The sequence below is a fragment of the Acartia tonsa genome, chromosome 4 (genome assembly GCF_053477335.1).
Source record: "Acartia tonsa isolate MP-2025a chromosome 4, ASM5347733v1, whole genome shotgun sequence".
Classification (NCBI taxonomy): Eukaryota; Metazoa; Arthropoda; class Copepoda; order Calanoida; family Acartiidae; genus Acartia; species Acartia tonsa.
Genome location: NC_137263.1, coordinates 33,367,266 through 33,388,796, shown reverse-complemented (window position 1 = coordinate 33,388,796; position 21,531 = coordinate 33,367,266). Strand labels below are relative to the sequence as shown.

At 30.0% G+C, this 21,531-nt stretch overlaps 2 protein-coding genes across 2 annotated transcripts in view; both read left to right on the top strand.

Moving 5' to 3' along the window:
- LOC145316883 (protein SSUH2 homolog) overlaps positions 1 to 5,470 on the top strand; it is a 45,072-nt gene extending 39,602 nt beyond the window's left edge. The window contains exon 8 of the mRNA XM_080157686.1: positions 1,217 to 5,470. Coding sequence (XP_080013812.1) covers positions 1,217 to 1,517 — 301 coding nt within the window. The 3' untranslated portion in view covers positions 1,518 to 5,470. The remainder of the gene's footprint in view (positions 1 to 1,216) is intronic.
- A 7,410-nt stretch (positions 5,471 to 12,880) lies between these two features.
- LOC145315430 (uncharacterized) lies at positions 12,881 to 20,168 on the top strand. The gene is made up of 6 exons (XM_080155411.1): positions 12,881 to 12,888; positions 13,634 to 13,687; positions 14,258 to 14,321; positions 16,779 to 16,847; positions 17,338 to 17,436; positions 19,554 to 20,168. The coding sequence occupies exons 1-6, from the start codon at positions 12,881 to 12,883 to the stop codon at positions 19,623 to 19,625; spliced, it is 366 nt and encodes a 121-aa protein (XP_080011537.1). The 3' UTR covers positions 19,626 to 20,168.
- Positions 20,169 to 21,531: the final 1,363 nt, after the last annotated feature.

Here is a 21,531-nt window from a genome sequence, read left to right as displayed (position 1 = left end):
CCTTATCTTGTGGGGTTCTTCTTTACCCATGTATACCTAATCCAAAAAGACCAATAGAAATTTAAAAATTTAAATAAATTTCAGGTTTGCTTTTTTTTGATTTTTTAGTAGCGAAGCTTCTCTATAATTTGAAATGTCCGTCTGTCAGTCTGTCCGTATGTCTTAGTTTGGGGGAAACGTGATTTTCTCGGCTCCTATAAAAGATAAAAGGCTGAAATTTTGTTACAACATTCGCATTATAAAGGAGCACAATTAACTATAAAACATCAATGGCGATAGGACCCCTTTTTAGCAGGTTTTAGGCTATTTTTGTATTTCTCACATTTTTCTCCACAACTTTGGTGTTTATGGTCCGATTTTTAAAATTTTTTCAGTTACAGTATCAAAATTAAATCGTTTCAAGAAAACAATTATGACGGTCAGACTGCCTTTAAGCAGGTTTTAGGCTATTTATGTATTTTTCACATTTTTCTCCATAACTTTTGTGTTTATGGTACGATTTTCAAAATTTTTGTAGTAAAAATATCAAATTAAATTTCCCGTTGTTTTGAGCATCCAGTATGTAATTTACTTTGACCGTCAGTCTGTTAGTCATAGTACTGAAATATAAATATTAAGAAATTAAAAACAAATGTTGAAAAGGTTTTGTGATTTTTTTCCTAATATACATTTTTTCGACAACTAATCTTTAAATTCTTATACATAATTTTTGTGCTTCGCTACTTATGGATGTTGTCATCCTTGTTTATGTAAAATTGTATGTATGTACCAAAGGATCTTCTTAACTGCTACACGTTATGTTTACTGTGAAGCATTTCGACTGATTTTAAAGAGAAAAGATAAAGAGAAAATATGATTCCAAAGTCAAACCGCAAATTGTATAGTTGTAGAAAGTCAGGAAGGGAGAGGACATTGAGCTGTTTATTACACTAGTCCCCAAAGTATTATATAATGTTTTCTTATTCGTTGGCTTAACAACTTTTATTGAATTTTGATTGGTTGGTTCATTAAGTTGAGTGACCAAACGTTTTAGCCACAAATTGTAATATACAAAAGAGGTAATTTTATGTATCATCATTTGTGAGGTACATCAATTTATTGGCCATTGTCTTATCCCTGGGAATAAGTTTCAATGATAATTATTGTGTGAAAAAAATCTTTTTCGTTGCATAATAGTTTTGAATATATTTTGACCTAATACTATCAATGCTTTTAGGGACGTGTCAGGACAAGTAGCATTTGAGGAGGAGCACGAGAAGATTGAACCCATTGACATATTTAACGAGGAGATCATCAAGACCGCCTCCACGCAGCTGGTCAACAAACACCAACAGTCATTTACGGACAGTAAAATATTAAAGCAGCGTCATCAAGTTAGAATTGTCCCTGTCTCGAAAGTGACGTACGAATGGAAGTCCAAAAAGAACTTTTTCTTTGTTTACGGTTATGAGGAGAAAATTTACATTCCTTCTGGTTCCTATCCACAATCCTGTTGTTGGGGTTGTGTTCTACTTTAGTGTGCGAGGATGCCGCGTTTTATTGTTTTTGTGCGCCCATGTTCGTTTTACTTTGCATGCGCATGTATAAACAGTTTTTTTTTAGGTTTCTCATATTCTATGATTAAAACTCTACTCAAACAAAATGACTCTAAAAGTCGTGACAAAATTCATTCTTATTTTTTGTTTCTATATTTTTTATTTTATTTAAGAGCAATATCAATTTTAAGTAAAAAATATAATATTATTTCTTAACAGAAACATATATTTAATAATTTTATTCTACAAAATTGTTACTTTTTTTATGATAATAATAGTAATTAAGAATGAAAGATATAATTTTATGTATTAAATGTGTATAGCTGAATATATTAGCAAGTATAAATGTAATTGTAAAATAATAGCTTAACATAGATTTAATTAAATCTATAGTTTATAGGTTTTCATGAGTGGAAAATTTGCACTTTTCATTATTTTCATAAAAGTTCCTAAAAAGAGTGAAACACAAGCATTTAATGTCACAGTAAAAATATTTTTTTTAAATACTTTCATTCTTACCATAAAGTACACATTATCATCTAACAGTAAATCTATAAAACAAAAAATAATAATCAAGATAATAAAAACAAAATTTAGATATTTTGAAAGCTGCCATTAAAAAAGAAATATTAAGTAATTAAGAACATTGTAACCAATCATTTTTCATACTGAATAATAAACCAAAATAAATCTTAGTGTCTCTAAAATATTTAAAGCAATTATTAAGTTAAAAAAATCCTTTCTCGCTTAAAACTTACTTTTTGGAAATACCATTCCTCTCTCTCTCTCACTCTCTTTTTACCATTTCTTATTTCCTTTGATTTGATATAATATAAATTATTGTTATTTAATGACAATTCTGTGCAAGTTTTAGATAAAAAGAATTTTGCATTTTATTCTCTTGTGCATAGTTTAGTCATATCTGTGGTTTTTAACAGCATTGCTTCTCTATATCATCAGGTGTGTGTTATATCGACCGTCCAACGGTCCGACGGTTTGTCACAAAAAAATCTTGAAACATATTTTCTTCCTCTCCCTTTTACTTAAATCATTTAATCTGTAAAATTCAAAACTAAAATTACCCAAAAAATTTTCATTAGACATAGAAACTTTACTGATATTATCTAGTTACTGCTGCGCTACTTATGAACAAGATTTTTCTTGTCACAATTTATGTCTCATGTTTTCTTTGTTATCAGTTTTATTTTGATATTTAGAAGTTATTATATGGAGCACAGACAATATATGGCAGAGGAACACATTAAGATATTGGAAAAATATTATTTATAACATTTCTTTTTTTCTTTCCCAAAATACTTGCCTAGGAAATTTATGGCAGGCTAGAGGTATAGGACATAGGAAGATAAAATAATATCAGCATAAGTAATTGTTTTGCATCAAAATTTAATACCATGTAATTATTTTGATTACGTAAATGCTACATATGATAAATAAGATTAAGTGATGCACGAGAGTAAACTTTCTTTACTTGACATATTCCTTAGTTCCCTGCATTTTAAGTTGTTGGAGGGATAGAACTTATTTTTCTTTCTCAAATCCTGTAGATTAGAAAATAATCCCTTTCAATATTCTAAGACTTTTTTTGAACCCCTTAACTTTAAGTAACTTAATTTGCTTTTTTATCTGTATTATGTTGAAAGATACTCATAGATCTACTTAAGATATTTTCTTGAAATTTAATTCAAGAAAACGGACCAGTTTGATTATATTACCCTTAATTTAATTTTGTCCAGTAATCCGACAATCTTTTTCAATTTTATTAGTCCTGAAAATAAGGAAAATAATGTTTTTTTTAAGTTCTTCTATAAATGTACATTTTACTTCATTCTATCCTTATCGTTTTGTTCAGGTTTTAAAGTTAGAAATAATCTCATTAACAATATATAATGATTTCTCAGTATGTACAATATAAAAAAATATTTATCTAAGGGCAGTTTGACTTATGACTAGCATTTGATACAAAAATATAAGAATTTAAGCAAAAGGTGGTTGATGAAATATGTGCTTAGATATTGTTTTGCATAAAGTTCTTTTATAGCTAGTGGTCCTTTGTGTAATGATATGTTGCATGTAAAAGAAAGATAAATGGGTTAGATGCAGCTTTTTCATCAAAACATTTTTCTTTTATGCTTCGCTTTGGGGTAGGGATAGTGCAAATTAAAAATAGAAAGGTAAAACAGTCAATGGAGGTAAAAATATTTCGCCTTAATCTTTATGGCATTAAAAGATACCCTGAAATGATGTGAGAGTTTCTTTGTTGATAACACAAACAGCATAAAATACAGTTTTAAAATATTCTGATGAAAAAGTTAAAGGCAAAATTTATTTTAATTTCGAAATGGAAAATGGAAACAAAAGTTAGTGTCCTAAAGAGATAAAAGAAATAAAAAAGGATTTTCTAATAGGTCAATATTTTTTTATAGAACTTAGAAAAACAAAGAAAATTTAAAAAGAGCAATAAAACACATGTGTAAACTTAATAAATTCTAATATTAATGAAAATAATAATTTGTATAATGTAGTTTAGGTTAGTCATCAACTTAATGCACATTGTAACCAAATTTTTAACTAAAACTACATTTTACTTTTTAGAAGCGAAGCTGCTTTATGCATTAAGTGTTTTGGTCTGTCGGTCTTTCAGTCCATTTATAATACTTTATAAAAAAACATTCTACTGATTTGAGTACTAGTTTCTCTCACTGCTTGAAAATACGTTATAATATTTTTTTAATTGGTTATTTTTGTTAAGGGCTTGGAATTAATTCTATATCTTACTTATTATACAAAAGCTTAACTTCTATTTGAAACCCGTCCTTGTTATTTTTATCAGAAATGGGACCCGAATTTTTATGTTTAATTTTATGATAGTTTGAAATTATACATATGAGCACAAATTGTACTGTTTTCATGTACAGTGTACACTATGTACAAAGACCAATAAATGCATAGCAATCATATTTAAAAATTTTTAGACATATTTCAATCCTTAAATCTAAATGATTGAGCTGGAAAAAAAATAAATCTAATTTCTAAGAAAAATTGTAAGATTCCATACTATTTACTATAAAAGAGGACACTGTAGCTGTTTGGACAATCTAAATTAAAATTAGATTATCCATTCAGTTCATTCAATTCAATGGAAAATGTATTTGTGTATGTTTTTATATAAAGCAATATAGTTAAATGTTTTTCATTTCATTTCTATAAAAAAAAATAGAAATATATAATATTTAAAAAAAATACTTTAAATAATTTAAAATCACAATCTGATTATAAATTTAAATAGGTTTACTTTCAAAAGAAATACAATTTAAAATTAAAATTATAAAAAAAAATTCTTAATAAGAAAAGTTTCAATGGTTAGGAGTATTTTGAAATAATGGATTATTTTAATTAGAAATTTCTATACATAATTTTAATTAGCTTCTTTAAATGGAATTTTTATACAATAGCTTTTATTTTTAAATTCTCAATCATTTTGAATTTATTTTATAATACTCATTAGAAATCTTATTCGTTGAAAGTCTTTTCAGTAAATTGTATAGAACCCAAACTAGAATGATCCAATCTGTAGAAATTTAATTGTTGATTTGTGACAGTGAAGAATTTAAGTGGTTTATAGTTTACTTAAGCATCTGTTTAACCATTATCTTGTATAGATTTTAGTAATCACCATCCCACTTAAATTCTTCATTGTCAAAAGTTACCGTTCATCAGATTTTATACGATGACATTTTGTAATAATAATGATCATGATATTTGAATACTCACACTTTAAATTTATATGATAAACTGATTATATATGTTATAATTGTATTTTATGTTTATATTATAATTATAATAAATGTGTAAGCTTGTATATCAATTAGATAATAAGCAAAGTTGTCAGATAATAAATTATCATTTATTTTGGATATCATTTTTATTTTATTTTGGGTGGAGTGCTTTTATCATGTGTGTTTTACAGGGAGGAGGAGGACAGTGGACTTTAAGTTATAATGGTACTCAAAGTTTAATAACCACATTATCTTATTCTTTGGCTAAGAAACTTTGGATACTTTAAATACCCACTATTAATTTTTATCTACTAAAGGGTAGTTTTGTTTGTCATTATTAGGGTTGAATATGAATGTATCGTCCATTGTCTTATCCCCTAAGATCCCTGGTGTTTTAGCATGTTATTGAGTAACAATATTATAAGAAAATAAATTCCACCCTCTTTTGTAGGCAGTCATCAGTCTTGTTTAAGATAGGTATACCATCAAAAAGCATCATTGATTATATAATTTTTGTGACGTCACCGAAACTGTCCCAATTTTGTATAACTTTTGCGGAACAAGTTCCAATTACGTCATATTTTTCTTTCCCGAAAAAGAGAAGGGGGAAAGAAAAAAAAGGGAAGGGGGAAGAAAAAAGATATGGGAGAAAAGGGGGTTTTCCCCATCTCTTTTGAAGAGATTTTCTTCCCCCCCTCCCTTTTTCGGGAAAGAAAAATATGACGTAATTGGAACTTGTTCCGCAAAAGTTATACAAAATTGGGACAGTTTCGGTGACGTCAATTTTTGTTCGAAAATATTATGAGTGGAGATGGGAAATATATTTACAAAACTTCTTTCTTCATATGTTCTTTGGAAAGGCATTTTTATTTAGTATTTCCACCTTGAAACTTGAAAGATTAAGCTTTTTCTGCCATTATCGTCTCAAATTTAAATTTTTGTTAGAAAACACTTCCAAGTGAAATCGCCCCTAAAAAATATCACCTTATTCTTTCAAAAACTAAAAATAAAAGTAAAGTCGACTTAACCTCTCCTCCCACCCCCACCCTCCCACTTTTCCCTTATTGCACCGTGAGGACTCTAGGGGCGTAGCCGCTTGTAAAGAAGGAGTTCAAAAAGCGTTAAAATTAATAATCAACTAATGCTACTCAGTCAAAGGTAAGAAAAATATTATTTTTTAAAAGAATGTTTAGAATGTCTTTTTTTATGAAAAATCTAAATGTCTTTTTGCTTTATTTTTTCAAGATTACTTATTTATCGCAAAGTACAAGACAGCTTTCCGCGGATATCAAAATGAAAAATTATAATATTAAATCCAGTTTTATTAGCCTCGAGGTTTCGATAGTCCGGGAAAACAAAGCTGGTTGTAATATCATGCTTTTTCGTTTCACTTTTCGTAGAAAATTGCAAAAATGAAAAGCTATACATGACTTTTCAGTATGGCTTAGAACAGATTCTAATCTAGCGGATACAAATCGGTTTTTAAGCCATACTCGAAAATGTGTTTTATTTCTGTCTTTGTCTTTAATTAAGATTGTTATTTGGAGTGAAGTGAATTTTTATTTCTTTTTCTTCTTAAATCAACAGTTTAAATCTATGGCCGTACAAAAATTAACAAACATTTATTATATTTATGTCACAAAATTTATAAGACGATTGTTGAAAAAGACTAACATCCATGAAAGTAAACTGAAAAAAAACGAATAGTTTACTAATAAATATCTCTTAAATTGCTTGCGGTTGGGGTTGTAAGTTTTATATAAGAACAAAAATAGTATAAGAATTTATGAATGTAAAGTATGTTTTTAAACCAAACAGTTTTGTTAAAAGGCAACAAACGGTAAAATATTAAAATATTTTCTTGTAGAAACATAAGATAAATATATTCCATCACTGTAGAATTGGAGCGACAAGACAATATGGAACAATAAATCTTGGGGTCTAATTGTTTTCATATCACCATTACACGGCCTGGATTTTTAAAAAATAATTATATCTCAATGCTTAAATGATCGAAAGATTTAAGTCACTTTTAAGACAGATGTGAGGGAAACAAATTTCTTCGATTGGCATTATTACAAAATAAGTCCTGTCCCGATATATTATTGGGGTGGAAAATAACTTTAAAATAATTTTGCGATGGTTTATTGGCTCAATTAAATACTTTTAACGTATTGATTTATCTAAGTTAACTTTAAGACGGAATAATGCGTTGAGGGTTGGATAGACAAATTGTTAGATATCCCCTGCCACTGGTTCTCTACTAACTATATTCATAAATCTTGTAATAACTCTTCATTATGTATATTAAATAATAAATTACCTATCCAAGGTGGCTAATATTAATATTGAATGGGAGGTAAAACAAGAAAATTATAAATCTTTACAAAATACAAATGTATTTTTATATTTTGGGGAAGATGAACTTTCGCCGTTTGCTTTTAAGCTCTTTTGGAGGATAAATCAGTAAGGATAGTAACCCAACCTTTCGAACAAATTGAAATACTTTATTTATCCACCCCCTGACAAAATTAAGAGGGATGGATACATTATCCTAGCTTTCTACCCACGACATCTCTCTACACCCCCCTTTACAAGGGTATATATATATAACCCCCTGATACAACCCTAAAACAGCTAAGGTAGGTGTCAATGGAAAAAAGTCATACCCCCAATGAATTTAAAAGTGGTGTGGGAAAAAAATGTGCGCACGCGCGTCGATTTTCAAGTCCAAGGACGCTTTTTTTCGCTTTAGAGTATGTTGATTATGTAGGGTATGGACTTTATAGGGTTGTATTTACCCCCCTAATATCGCTCCTAGAAAGTGACCCTTCAGAATAGTAAGGATTTCAACATTTTCTTTTTAAAGCTAAAATTAAAAGTGGAGGGTCGATTGTCTATCTAGTCTTTTATATTTTTTCATATTTTACCATCCTAATGATGTATTTACCTAACATATATATTACCTACTTAGGAAGAACCAGGGACAATGAGTAAACAACTATCCAACACTATACAGGAAACATTTCACAAAACACTTAATAACAAGGATGACAGCATTATAAAGTAACAAAGCTCAAATTGTAAAATAATTATCTTAACACAGTCATCTACATTAGGGTGGGCCCATTTCCCCCTTTTTTTAGATTTTACTGTTATCATAAGTTGCGGAAGTCATATATATGTATGATAAGCCCCATTCAAGTTTCAAAAGTGACTTGGCTCTTATGGCTGCCGGCGCGCGGGACGTACGGACATTCTAGTAATGATTATAGAGTTGCTACGCTTTCTAAATCGTACCTAACTACTACAGGAATCACCATGCAAAGTTTGAAATCAATAGGACAATTCCTATATGCCTAAATTAGTGAAAAAAGCTATCCGTTACGGACGGACAGACGGACCGAACCTAATTATAGAAAAGCTTCGCTTTTAAAAAGGTACCACATCAGAAATAAAGGGAAAAAATCAGTTAGATTTTTCTCAAATGTTTTGTATCATTTGTTGGCTCAATAAACTCTAAGTAAATCTTGATTGGATGGTACAAATTAGCCATGTCCGAACTTTTGACTGATAATTTTAAGTTATGGAAGGGTTTATTTTGTTCATCATGATTTCTAAATGTCAGATAATGTTATTGGGTTACATATTAAAATATATAAAGAATTATTTTTAGAACAAGAATTTCCACATAAACTAAGAGTGAATTCACTGATTTAAAATACAAACCTGTCTGTCTATTTGACCCAAAAGATCTCGGAAAATGTTTGAACTCTTTTACTTTTCAGAGAAACTATTTTAACCTGGATACTTTTTTTTATAGCAAATTTACTGTTCATTTTCTGGGTGTAATATCTCTCCCCTTCTTATTTATTTTCTTTTGATATCAGTAATGTTTGTGTTAGGTTAATGGGTGTCCAAACAATATTACAAACAAGGACAAATTCGTCTATGGGCAGCAAAGAGATTTGTAAATATATATTTTGGTTAAATAAAATTCAAATAATTATATGTGTATCACTTTTTTGTGAAAAAAAAGTATTTTTTTTTCTCTTTCTCCTTTTAACTAAATCTCTCCTTCTTTCTCTCTTATACTATAATCTAAAGCTTTTCATTCTAAAGAGATTTGATAATCTTTTACATCCTTGTTTTATACATATACATTCAGATTAATTCATAAATTAACAAGGATGGGACATTGGAAGAAAAGTTTTTTAATAATTAGTTGGCTGTTATAAATACAGGTTTATATTAGTTGTTATAAGAAAAGGAAGTAAGGGTTAATGTAATGTTAAGTACCAGCTACAATATATTTCATATAAAACAGCTAGGTACATGAATGGTTAAATGTGTATTATGAGTAGTTATTAAGACTCAAGTCCATCATCATAGGAGAAATAACACTTGGAAAAATGCCATCAAAATTATTTCCGTGGAGGTGGGAAACTATACAAGTAATTTAAAGTGTTTTCTTTTACTAAAACTAAAAAGATATTAAATTTTGCGATTTTTTAAATTAAGGGCAATTGTATAAGGTTATTAATTGTATTCCATTAAAAAAAGAAAAAAAGAATTAATATCATTGCCATTTAAGAAAATCAATTCTCCCAATCCCAATGAACATTAATCCATTAAAGTATCAAACTGAATAAGATTGAGTATACATAGATACCATTCTTATATGCTGGAATAGAGCATCAAACTTTTCAGCTATTTAAAAAATAAAAATATCCTTTATATTTGATCGGTAACGATTACAGAAAAACAATACTTTTTTTCTAAGTATTGAAAATTTTCGGTAGGTAAAGGTTATATAGAAATTATGTTTTCTTAAAATATAACTATGTATGGTATAAGTGAATTTTAAATACATAGCAATAGTTTTTTAACTTTACAATTTTTGATATTCCCGTTTATGAAAAATTTTCTAGGAGGGAGAGGACAACGAAAATTAAATAACAAACTATTTCTTTCTCTCTAAAAATATAATTATTGTATGATTGTTAAATCATAGCAAATATAAATAGTAATATCTGGTTATTTAGAACCAGTTATGAGCCATACTGAAAAATTATGTCTAGCATCATATTATATCCAGTTTTCTAAGAAAATAAGAATGCACAATCATAAGATTAAAGCCATTTTTTTATATCTGCGGAAAGCTGTTAATAATACAATGTGATAAATAACTATTCTTTTCTACATATATAGTATTTTTCTTTGCGAACGACATGGATTGTTAGGGGGAGAAGAATAGAACTATAAGCTTGATTAATTTTTAATATCTACTCGCAAAATTAATCTATAAACATTAAACATTTATGCTAGATGAATAAAGACACAGTAGTACTATTTACAACAATGTATTAATGATTTAGAAAATATTAAAACCTACGCCCCGAGAGTCAATTTCCATTTTAGTTTTCAAAAGAAATGATAGAAAAAATATTTTGAGGGGAGTTTTCAAGAACGATTTATCTTGGGAGGGTAGTGATATCCTCCCCCAAAATAGTTAAAAACCTTCCCTGGTCCTATAAGAAGCTTAATTCATAATTGTCAAGGAAAAAATATCGGTCAAGCGGTGAGCAAAATCGCTACAGGCAGACAAAACCACATGATAAAAACATTTTGTTACTTTTAAATAAGAAAATACATACACAGAAGGGCTTTGCTTTTCCTGAAGAGAATCGTCCTTTATTATACACTAGCGGCACAGACGGACAGACAGACGGACAGACAGACAGACAGACAGACGGACAGACAAACAGACTTACGGACAGACAGACTGACGGACGGACGGACGGACGGACGGACGGACGGACAGACAGACGGACAGACAGACTGACGGACGGACGGACGGACAGACATAATTCTACTTTGTATTATAGATTACTTTGACAAACAGACAGACGGACAGACAGACGGGGACAGACAGACTGACGGACGGACGGACAGACATCATTCTACTTTGTATTATAGATTACTTTGACAGACATTCGGACAGACATCATTCTACTTTGTATTATAGATTACTTTGACAGACAGACGGACAGACATTATTCTACTTTGTATTATAGATTACTTTGATGGATATATCTTTGTATGAATATTATTATATCATTTTCCTCAAAATTATCAGGGAATTTTTTTTCCTTAAATTATAAATAGGATGTCAGTCGTTATATTTGTGTTTGTTTATAATTCAGGAGGTATAGTTCAGGGGGTATTTACACTCCCCTTAATTTTACTACGATGGTGGATAACCCCCCCCCCCCCCCACATAATTTTTGCGAAGAGGGAGGATACAACCCCCTTATTTTTGTCATGAGGGTGGATACACGCCTCTTAATTTGCAAGGAGGGTGGATACACTTCCATCAATTTTGCCAGGGTACAGCACACCCACTTCTACACTCCTCTGATGTAGACTAACGTACAATACAAATTAATAACAGCTACGATGATAAAATGTTTGAACGTTTTGTAATGTGTATATGATAATGTATGATAAGGTTAGAGGAAACATGTAATCAATCTTCCTCTTTATCTTTATATTGCCCTCTTTGGACCATACAAAATTATCATAACATAGCATACAAGCACGTTTATAGGAATTACCAATGGTATACCTCAAAATGCCTGGGTACTGGGTAGCCCTGCAGGGTTAAAAAAACGTAGTTATGGGCCCCATAGGGTCAGAACTTCCCCGTAGAGGTTAGGCATAGGAAAACAATTAACCCACAACCCCTCCCCCCCCCCTTCTTTTTATTTTAATTCATTTTAACAATAAAGGGAGATGGGGTTTAGTCCTCAATAAGCACTTTTAGAGAAAGTATCAAATTAACCATAGCAATATTAAAAGTTTTTATTAAAATACACAACCTTTTTCATTTATTCAAAATTTTTAATTAATAGTTCAAATTAGTGAGATAGAAAGGTTTGAGCCGTTCATGGAATCCTATGAGCCATGGCGTAAGAGAAACACATCCGACATCTCTAATAAATAGGATGCAAAACAAACATTGTAATGTGCATTGTCCCTTGATATGTAACTAACTATGCATGCATCTCAAAGTTTAATCATGCGTCATCTCTAGGTTCTACATTCTTCTGTCATATGTAATTCTGGTATTAGACTGGATCAAAATACATATTTAGGTTCTATTCTTCTGTCATATGTAATTCTGGTATTAGATTGGATCAAAATATACATTTAGGTTCTATTCTTCTGTCATATGTAATTCTGATATTAAACTGGATCAAAATATATATTTAGGTCCTATTCTTGTGTCATATGCAGTAATTCGTATATTAGACTGGATCAAAATATATATTTAGGTTCTATTCTTCCGTCATAAGTAATTCTGATATTAGACGGGATGAAAATATATATTTATATTTTGATTCCATTATATTGTTATCCTTTGATATAAGTAGTTAAGCTATTTGTCTGAAGCTAAAGATCTCGGAAATGCTAGTCCGAAATTACATTATTTAAAGAGTTACTGAACTTATTATCTAAAGATTATACCGGATAATTGATTTAATAATGAATAGGTAAAGATTTCGTTTATATAGAAAAACAATTAGTTTTTCATATAGAATTGCATTATTATAAATATATATTGTGTAATTATACAGTTAGGGAGTTGAATCCATTTTTATAGAAGCAGAAATATAATCTATGATTATGGTTTGGACCCTCTAAAACTGTTATCTACCCTTCCACTTTCCCCTCTCTTGGTGAAGATATCTTCAACGCCGATACGATTTTTGAAATATAAGATTCCACTTTTGTCTCTCTTGTTAAAGATATCTTCACCAAGAGAGGCAAAAGTGGAATCTTAAATTTCAAAAATCATATCGGCGTTGAAGATATCTTCACCAAGAGAGGGGAAAGTGGAATCTTACATTTCAAAAATCGTATCGGCGTTGAAGATATCTTCACCAAGAGAGGGGAAAGTAGAATCTTACATTTCAAAAATCGTATCGGCGTTGAAGATATCTTCACCAAGAGAGGGGAAAGTGGAAGGGTAGATTATAGTTTTAGAGGGTCCAAACCATAATCATAGATTATATTTCTGCTTCTATAAAAATGGATTCAACTCCCTAACTGTTATATATTCATAGAATATATCCTAATCTTATATTATATCAAATAGAAATAGGAATTGTACTTTGAAACGTGCTTTTTACAATATATATTTTTCACATTCAATTCATTTCTATAGTGCACATATATAGACAGACAAACATCCACGTATTGTGTTAGTTTTGCAACTAAAGAAAAAAATTGAAAAAGTTGTGTGATCTCGTTACAGACTCTGACATTCTTCCTTGTTCTGTTCAGTTACAGGTAAATAAAAAGTAAAAGAAAAATAGGCTAGCGACGCCACTCTATAATTCACATTACCTTTGCTTATATCCAACCACCCGTCCATCAGTCCATAACGCTATAGAGGAAATGTGATTTACTTGGCTGCTGATATTTTGATGAAGTTGCCCGTTACCCTTGAGCATCAAACATTCAATTTATTTCGTCCGTCGGTCTGTTGGCCATGCTACAAACTACATAGATATTTATTTTTTAAGGTTTCGTGATTTTATTTTACTAATTAATATATATTCTCTCTCTTTATTTCTCTCTCTCTCTCTCTCTCTCTCTCTCTCTCTCTCTCTCTCTCTCTCTCTCTCTCTCTCTCTCTCTCTCTCTCTCTTTTAAAGCTATAGGTCATCAAAAGTGCTCTTATTGTCACTTGGTAAAAGAAGATATTTGAATAAGTAGTAATTTTACATTTAGAGTCAGACCGCTCTTGTACTACCAGCTGTTTTTTTTATCCAAGATATAAATAATTTCGTTCACCTACTTTAAAACTCTATCTACTTTCTAAATATGCAATTTATCTTTTCTTTAAATTTTATTTAGTCGTGTATCTAGCAGCCACCCTGTAGATGAAATAATTCCATATTCTGGAGATTTTTCCACCCAGGTAATTAGTCAAAAAAAAAAATTTTACAGTATGGTTTCGAAACTGAAAAACCATGTATCGTAATTTTCTAATAAAAGTAAAATGAAAAATTAATATATTAATACCAGTTTTGTTAGAACGGGCCTTCGGCCCCTTAGGGCCAACAAAACCGAAATTAATCTTATAACTTATAGTTTTACTATTTTGTACAATGTGATGATAAATAAGTTTTCCAAGTACGAACTTTGTCCTGAGATAATAATTAGGTGTAGCACTATCATGTTAATCTGTATTTTTGTATTGCCATTTTAGACTTCCCTTTTTATCTTAAATTCCTGTTAATCTTTTTCATATCTTTTAGGTGAATTTGAAAAATTTAAAGTTAATTTATAATTCTTTAATAGCATTCTTGTTTTTTTTTGCTATTCTAAGTATGAAATATAAAAATGAAAAGGTTTTGTGATTACACTTTTATAAAAAGTTATACTCAACTTCAAACCTTAAGCTCTTGCCAAGTGATAAGACAATGGACAATAAATTTATATCTACATCCTCAACATAAACAAAACTTTGTACCAATCAATCAAGATTTGATGATAATATCTAAAGTATTAAGACAACGATTGTGAGACAGTATATGCCTTTTAGGACCAGTATAATTTAAAGCCCAATAACCGGTCCTAACATAAACATAAAAAACATTTATTCAGTGACAGATTACGCCCCGTCTTACGAAGCAGTACATACAATAGTACACCAAGCTACTGCTTAGTACCAGGTGTACTTTACAATTTTTCATAATATTTATAAATTTAAATTGCATGACTAACACTAGATGTTATGTGTGGCACTGATTAGGCTTCCCTAAAAGTAGGAATATGCGTATCCGAGATGTTTGCATTGCCTTTTTTAGGTTGGCATTAAGTTAACAAGAAAAATAAGAAATAATAATGTCAAAATAAATGTAGGTAAAATTAAATGGACAGGGGAAAAAGAGAAGGAAAGAAATGTTACAACAAATTTTAAGGCTAGTTTTTCTTCAATTTCAAAACTATTTCTGTAATTAATAATGTAAGGTTTTTAATGAATCCAGGCAAATCAATATATTTTAAGTACATTCATTACATTCTTCAATATTACATATAGATTTAAAAAGTTCATCTTTAAGATTTAATGCAAATGTTTTTTTAGGAATATTCTCATTTAAAAGATCTTTTTCATGACAAAAATTATTCCATAGTCTTTGAAATGAAAATAATGGAAACCTTTCAATTTTTTTTAATTTGGCTATTGGAATATAAAACTCACTAGAATTTCTTAGTTGTCTCTGATTTCTTAGATTATTTCTAATCCATACACCATCAAAAGAATTTGGTAGCCTCCTGCGAATAAAATCATAAAAAAATAGTAGTTTTGTATAAATAGATAGCTCCTTAATAGGCAAAACATCTCCTATGACAAACGCAGGAGTCCCAAACGTCGGAGTGGACACTTATACTAACCTAACCCATTTTAGACCATCTTGTAGGTTTTTTAAATGCCTAACCCCTGCGGGTGGCTTATTTGTTCATTCATATCTTAACATAACCTAATCTGTATAGAAATACTTAATAAATTTGATATTTTAACACTCCTGCGTTTGTCCACTCCGACGTTTGAGACTCATGCGCTTGTCCTAGAACCCGATATCCTCCTTTCCATATATTCTTAACAAAATAACGACCGTAAACTAAATGGCGTTTTAGACTACGACATAGTTGAAGTTTATCTTTTCAAATTTGTTGTTTACAAACCAAAATAGAACTTTATTCTTGAAAGCAATCAAATTTTTGTTTTGTACAGAAATTAATGATAATTAATATATTCATGAATTATTATGTAAATAAAATATAAATAATTTTGTAATTTATATTAGTTATATAACTATTATGAATACAGAAGCCATACTTTAGGGTAAACTAAAACAAAAGGATATATTATTACTTGAATCTTACACCATGTTCTCTAATAAAGTACAACATGCAGCGGGCTAAAATTACGATTCCCCCATTACATACCCTTCAGCCTGTTGCCTCCTCTTCTTTTGGAATAAAGAACTGACAAATAAATGATAGGGGAAATAGCAACCTAAATTGGTGACAATTTGTCTGCTGTCATAATATTCACGTTTATTTTACATTGAAAACAAAGATGACAACATCTATAAGAAGCGAAGCGCAATTTTATCATGGAAGGATATGCAGATGTTCGGTGTTATTAAATCAAGAATAAATTCATAGAAAATAGATCACGAAACCTCTCACTATGTTTTTATTTGTCTTAATATTTATTTATTTTTGACTAACAGACCGACGTAAAGTAAATTATACATTGGATGCTCAGACGTATGGGTAGAAAAATCAGCCATTTCTCTCGAATAGCAGCCGAGAAACTAACCACTAACTCTGCGCTACAAACAAAAATTAACTTACTTAATAGATTGGGAGTCCTATTGAGAAGAGAAGCGGAGGAGAAGATGAAAAACGAGGAACTTTGCTCCTAGACAAGGTAACAATAACCTTATTCTTACAATCGAAGGTACTCTCTAATTTACTATGTATGTATGTCCATCCGTTATCCCGTAACGCTATGGGGAAAATGCTATTTTCTCGGGTGCTATCAAAGCTAGACCTATTATTTTTCTTGTCCAAAGTCCCATCATTATGGAGCATATTTTAGTATATATCATTCATTGCAGTCCGACTGCTTTTAAGCAGCTATTTAGAAGCTTTTATCTTCTACCGATTTCTAAATATTTTTGATGTTTTATTCTAATTTTCAAAATTTTTGTTGATAATAGTATCAAAATTAGATCTCCCGTCGTTCTAAGGGATTTTTGTGCTCATAGAGGTAGGAGAGGTAGCTTTATCTTATATATTTCACATATTTTTTTCTTTGTGCTATTTGATAAAGATTACAATTTTTTAGTGAAGGTACCCCTGTAGAAGCTGGAAAAAGCAGGAGGAAGATTTTAAATAAATTTTTATAATTTTTTTAGATAATGGTTGCAGTGAAAGATGCAGTGCACAACAAGAACAATACAAATCATTTCAGCTCAACAGCACCTATGCTTGGGGATATGGCCACTTTCACTCAGGTAAGATAGATACGTATCAACTGTACTTTTTACAGACATAAGGACATACTCTAATATAGAGAAGTTGGTCAATGGTATAAACTTAATTGGTGACACACCATGCAATTACATTTGAAATAGAATTAACAGTGTAAATATCGGATAGTCTTTAGGACAGGATATAGCATGATACTTTATTCTAGTATATCTCTGAACCAAATCTTGCTTAACTCTGTGCATGGTGATACGGTCATACGACCTTTGTCATAGAAGTCCTAACTGTGCATGGCAATGAGATGCGCCTGTTTTGGGCCAAGGCACTCCTCATACTCTAACTATTTATAACGCATAACTGACATAGCAGCAGAAGGATCCATTTTACTGTCTTTAGTTACGACGCGGTTTCGGGCCGACATTCGAACCTTTTACCTTCCCTACAACGGGGGGTTGTGCTACTTGTTACGCCCTGGTCGCATCAAAAGTATGTAATTGTAAAGAAGATTTGTAAATTTTTAGAAAATACATTAGAAAGAGATAAAAAGTAAGGGTTTTGTGCAACAGTTTATAACACAACTGAAGGCATTATTCTAATATGTATGTTAGGTTCATTTCAAATAGAGACAATTGTTCTATAAAACAAATGCAAACTTGTATCCAGGCGAATTTGTGGTCCTCTCGGGGCCAACAAAACTGGATTTATATCTTATTATTTTCCATTTTATTATCCACAAAAAGATGTCTATAATACGATACGATGAATAACTATTATATGTAAGTGGTGAATTACTGAATTTCAAAACATTATTATTTAAAAGTTTGCTTACAACAAATATATTTTAATGAAAATAAATGCAAAGAACAATAAAATTCTTTAAAAAGTGTTGAAAATTATGTGTTAAAGTTTTAACTAGAGAAAATTTATTTTTACTACAACTGCATTTTATTACTTTCAAATACTATGTTGTAAAATAATAAATTCTGGACCAAGTTCAACCAACACAAGTTAAACAAAGACGATTATATCCAAAGGTAGCAAAGTAATTCTAAAACGTAAATCATGGAAAATAAAAACTACAAGCATGACAATATCCAAAAGTAGTGTAGCACAAAAAAAAATTGGAAGGAAATACGGACAAAGTGACTTAAAGATGTTTAAATCAATAATATATTAAATCACGAAACCTTTTATGTATTTTTAATATTTAGTTTTTGTAGCTTGACTGACAACACGACAGACCAAGTATATTATATACTGGATGCTCATTAGTATACGAAATCTTCACTGAAAAAGATTCCTCCGTCTATCTTGAATGACAACCCATTAAACCACATTTCCCCATAGCGTTACAGACTGACGGCGGACATACAAAGTGAAAGAAAGAATAACTTCGCATCTAAAAAGAATTTGGTTTCAAAGAGTTAAAATTGTTGGCTTGAAATAGACTTGATTCTAAACATTTTCATAAACATACATGGCACTGAAAGTTTATGGTTTCAGAGCTTTGCTTTTGTTCACTAGGGGGTGGTCCAATATTTTAGCTTAGTTTCCCTTTAAACCTAAATAATTTAGTAGATATGATCTATAGCACTAGAAAAAAAGATGCCTGTCCATCTGAATGTAGTTTATGATCTCGATAACCACGAGTACTTTGTTAGGGGGTCAAAAACCCCTCTAAGCGAATACGTTCCCAACCCCCTAAAATTAATTTCTTTAAAAATTTATTTTGCTGGGGGGGGGGGGGGGTTACCTCCCACCACTACTATGGACATAATTATTTTTTTTGCAATCCTATTTTGGCTTTTTTCAAGGATATTATTCTCCAGTGATTTATGGTACTTTGAATAATCTCCCTCCTGGGGCGCAGCTTCTAATATAATTGTTTTAATTTAAACACATTCTCTCTATCATTTGTTAGCTTAAAAACGTAGGGAACTTTCACTAATTGTTTTTTTTCTTCTAAATTTGAAGTGTAAAAATTATTAACAAATAATTGAGACAAATAGGTATTTTTCATCATTGGGTATGTACATCAATATCCCTTAAGATCCCTGACTTAAAAATGAAATCTTAACGGTCAGCCTGTTTTAGAGATGACTTAAAACACATTACATACAGCTGACAGGGTTTTATATTTTAGGAGGGTGACAGAAGAGCAGGAAGCAACAAGGTCTACTGGAGATGTTATTTCAATGCAGTTGCGTGCTTCTAATCATATAATTCATCAAAACTTAAATTCAACATCTTTATTCATAATATATACAAACACTACAACAACAAAAAACATTTTATTGTTTCTTTAAATTTTTTTTTATAAATTTACTGCTTATTTTATTTATTTTAAATGTATCTTTTGTTACAGTTAATCTTAAAATTTTTTATAACTTTTTGTTTCTTTTATATAAAAGAACTTATTTAAATTATTTAGGTATTTAATTTGTATTTATAGGTGACCCAGTTATTCCCCAAACCATCTTTAAAATTTAAACAAATTGCTTAATACTAGCCCCTGAGGTCCATCCTAAATTTGAATTATACCCATTTAAGATTTTGTACCACCCAACCCATAAAAAATATAAATCTTGAACCTCTTTCCCTAAAGTTGTATAACTTCCATTTTTAATTGTTGTAATATTTTCAAAATTTGAAAAAAGAAATATGTTTATGTTTTTATATGGAAATATGAATATTGAAATGTTTAAATATTTATTGAACCTTTTGTAATTTTGTATATTTTACTCTTCTAAAATATTGTAGGCATTCAAAATATAAATTGAAATCAATTTGTTCTTTTTTAAAGCAAAGCTTTTCATAAAACGGTATATTTCGAATAATATGTTATGTGCATTTGAAATACATTGGGGCTATACTCAAAAAACTCCTATATTATTATCATTTTTTTTAATGCTAGATATAAATAATAGACTATAAAAGTTGGAAAGATTTTTAATCAATATAATAGATTTGAAATCTGCATAAAATTTTAAGGATTTTTTATAAAATTCGTTTTTTATATAATTCTTTATTTAAAGGCGCAAATACGATTTAAGTTAATAAATTTTTACCAATAGGATAGCTGGATTGGAAACTACCTACGCTCTAATTGGTTGAATGATGTACGTCACTTAAGCTTCTCCAATCAGAGCGCAGATAGTTTTCAATCCACCAATCACAGATCTCAAAATTATTTAACTTAATTTGTATTTGCGCCTTTAAATAAAGAATTATGTAAAAAACTAATTTTATAAAAAATCCTTAAAATTTTATGCAGATTTCAAATCTATTATATTGATTAAAAATCTTTCCAACTTTTATAGTCTAATAAATAAGGCTTTAATTTTAAAAATGCAGTAGGCATTTTATGAGAAAGGCGTTTTCTGAGATGTCTTTATGAGTATGTCTGTCTTTAGGGGCTATCAAATTGGGGGTAAATTTCTTTATAAGGGGGGTAAATACCCCTTTAATACCCCCCCTCCCACCCTCTTAGACGTCCATGGTTCTGTGCTCAAATATATCAAAATAGTTTTATTGTTGGTATATTCGTTCGTCTGAATTCTCGGGCTTCGCTTTTGTGGATTTTGACATCCTTTTTTTTCTAAATGTTTAATATGCAATATGTAAAATTGTTTTTAGTCGTAGTCAAAATTCAAACAACTAAGGTTTTAAAATGTTAGGCTGCCAGAAATTCCACAGCTATATGTGTTTCATATGATTAAAATTTGACTGTTTTTTTTAAAGTTATTAACAATATACAATACAAAATGAAATGAAGGTATTAGTTATTACTTCAAGCAACCTTCATGGCGATTTAAAAAAAGAATAAGGTCGCGTCGTGCAGAGAGATTTAACAGTATAGATAATTATTCTGGTATCCAAAGTTTTATATTAGGTTAGCAAATTAATTTTGGGTTATTTATTAAATCTTGATTGGTGAGTTTAAACTAGCAGTGTCTTAACTTTACCACCAATCTACAGAAGGGGTAAATTTGTCAATCATAATTGGTGGTGTATACTAATTTATCGTCTATTGTCTTATCCCTTACGATACCTGAAAGAAATGTCTTGTAGTTTGGTTGACATGATTTAATTATATTTCTCATCAGGAGAGTTTTTAATTA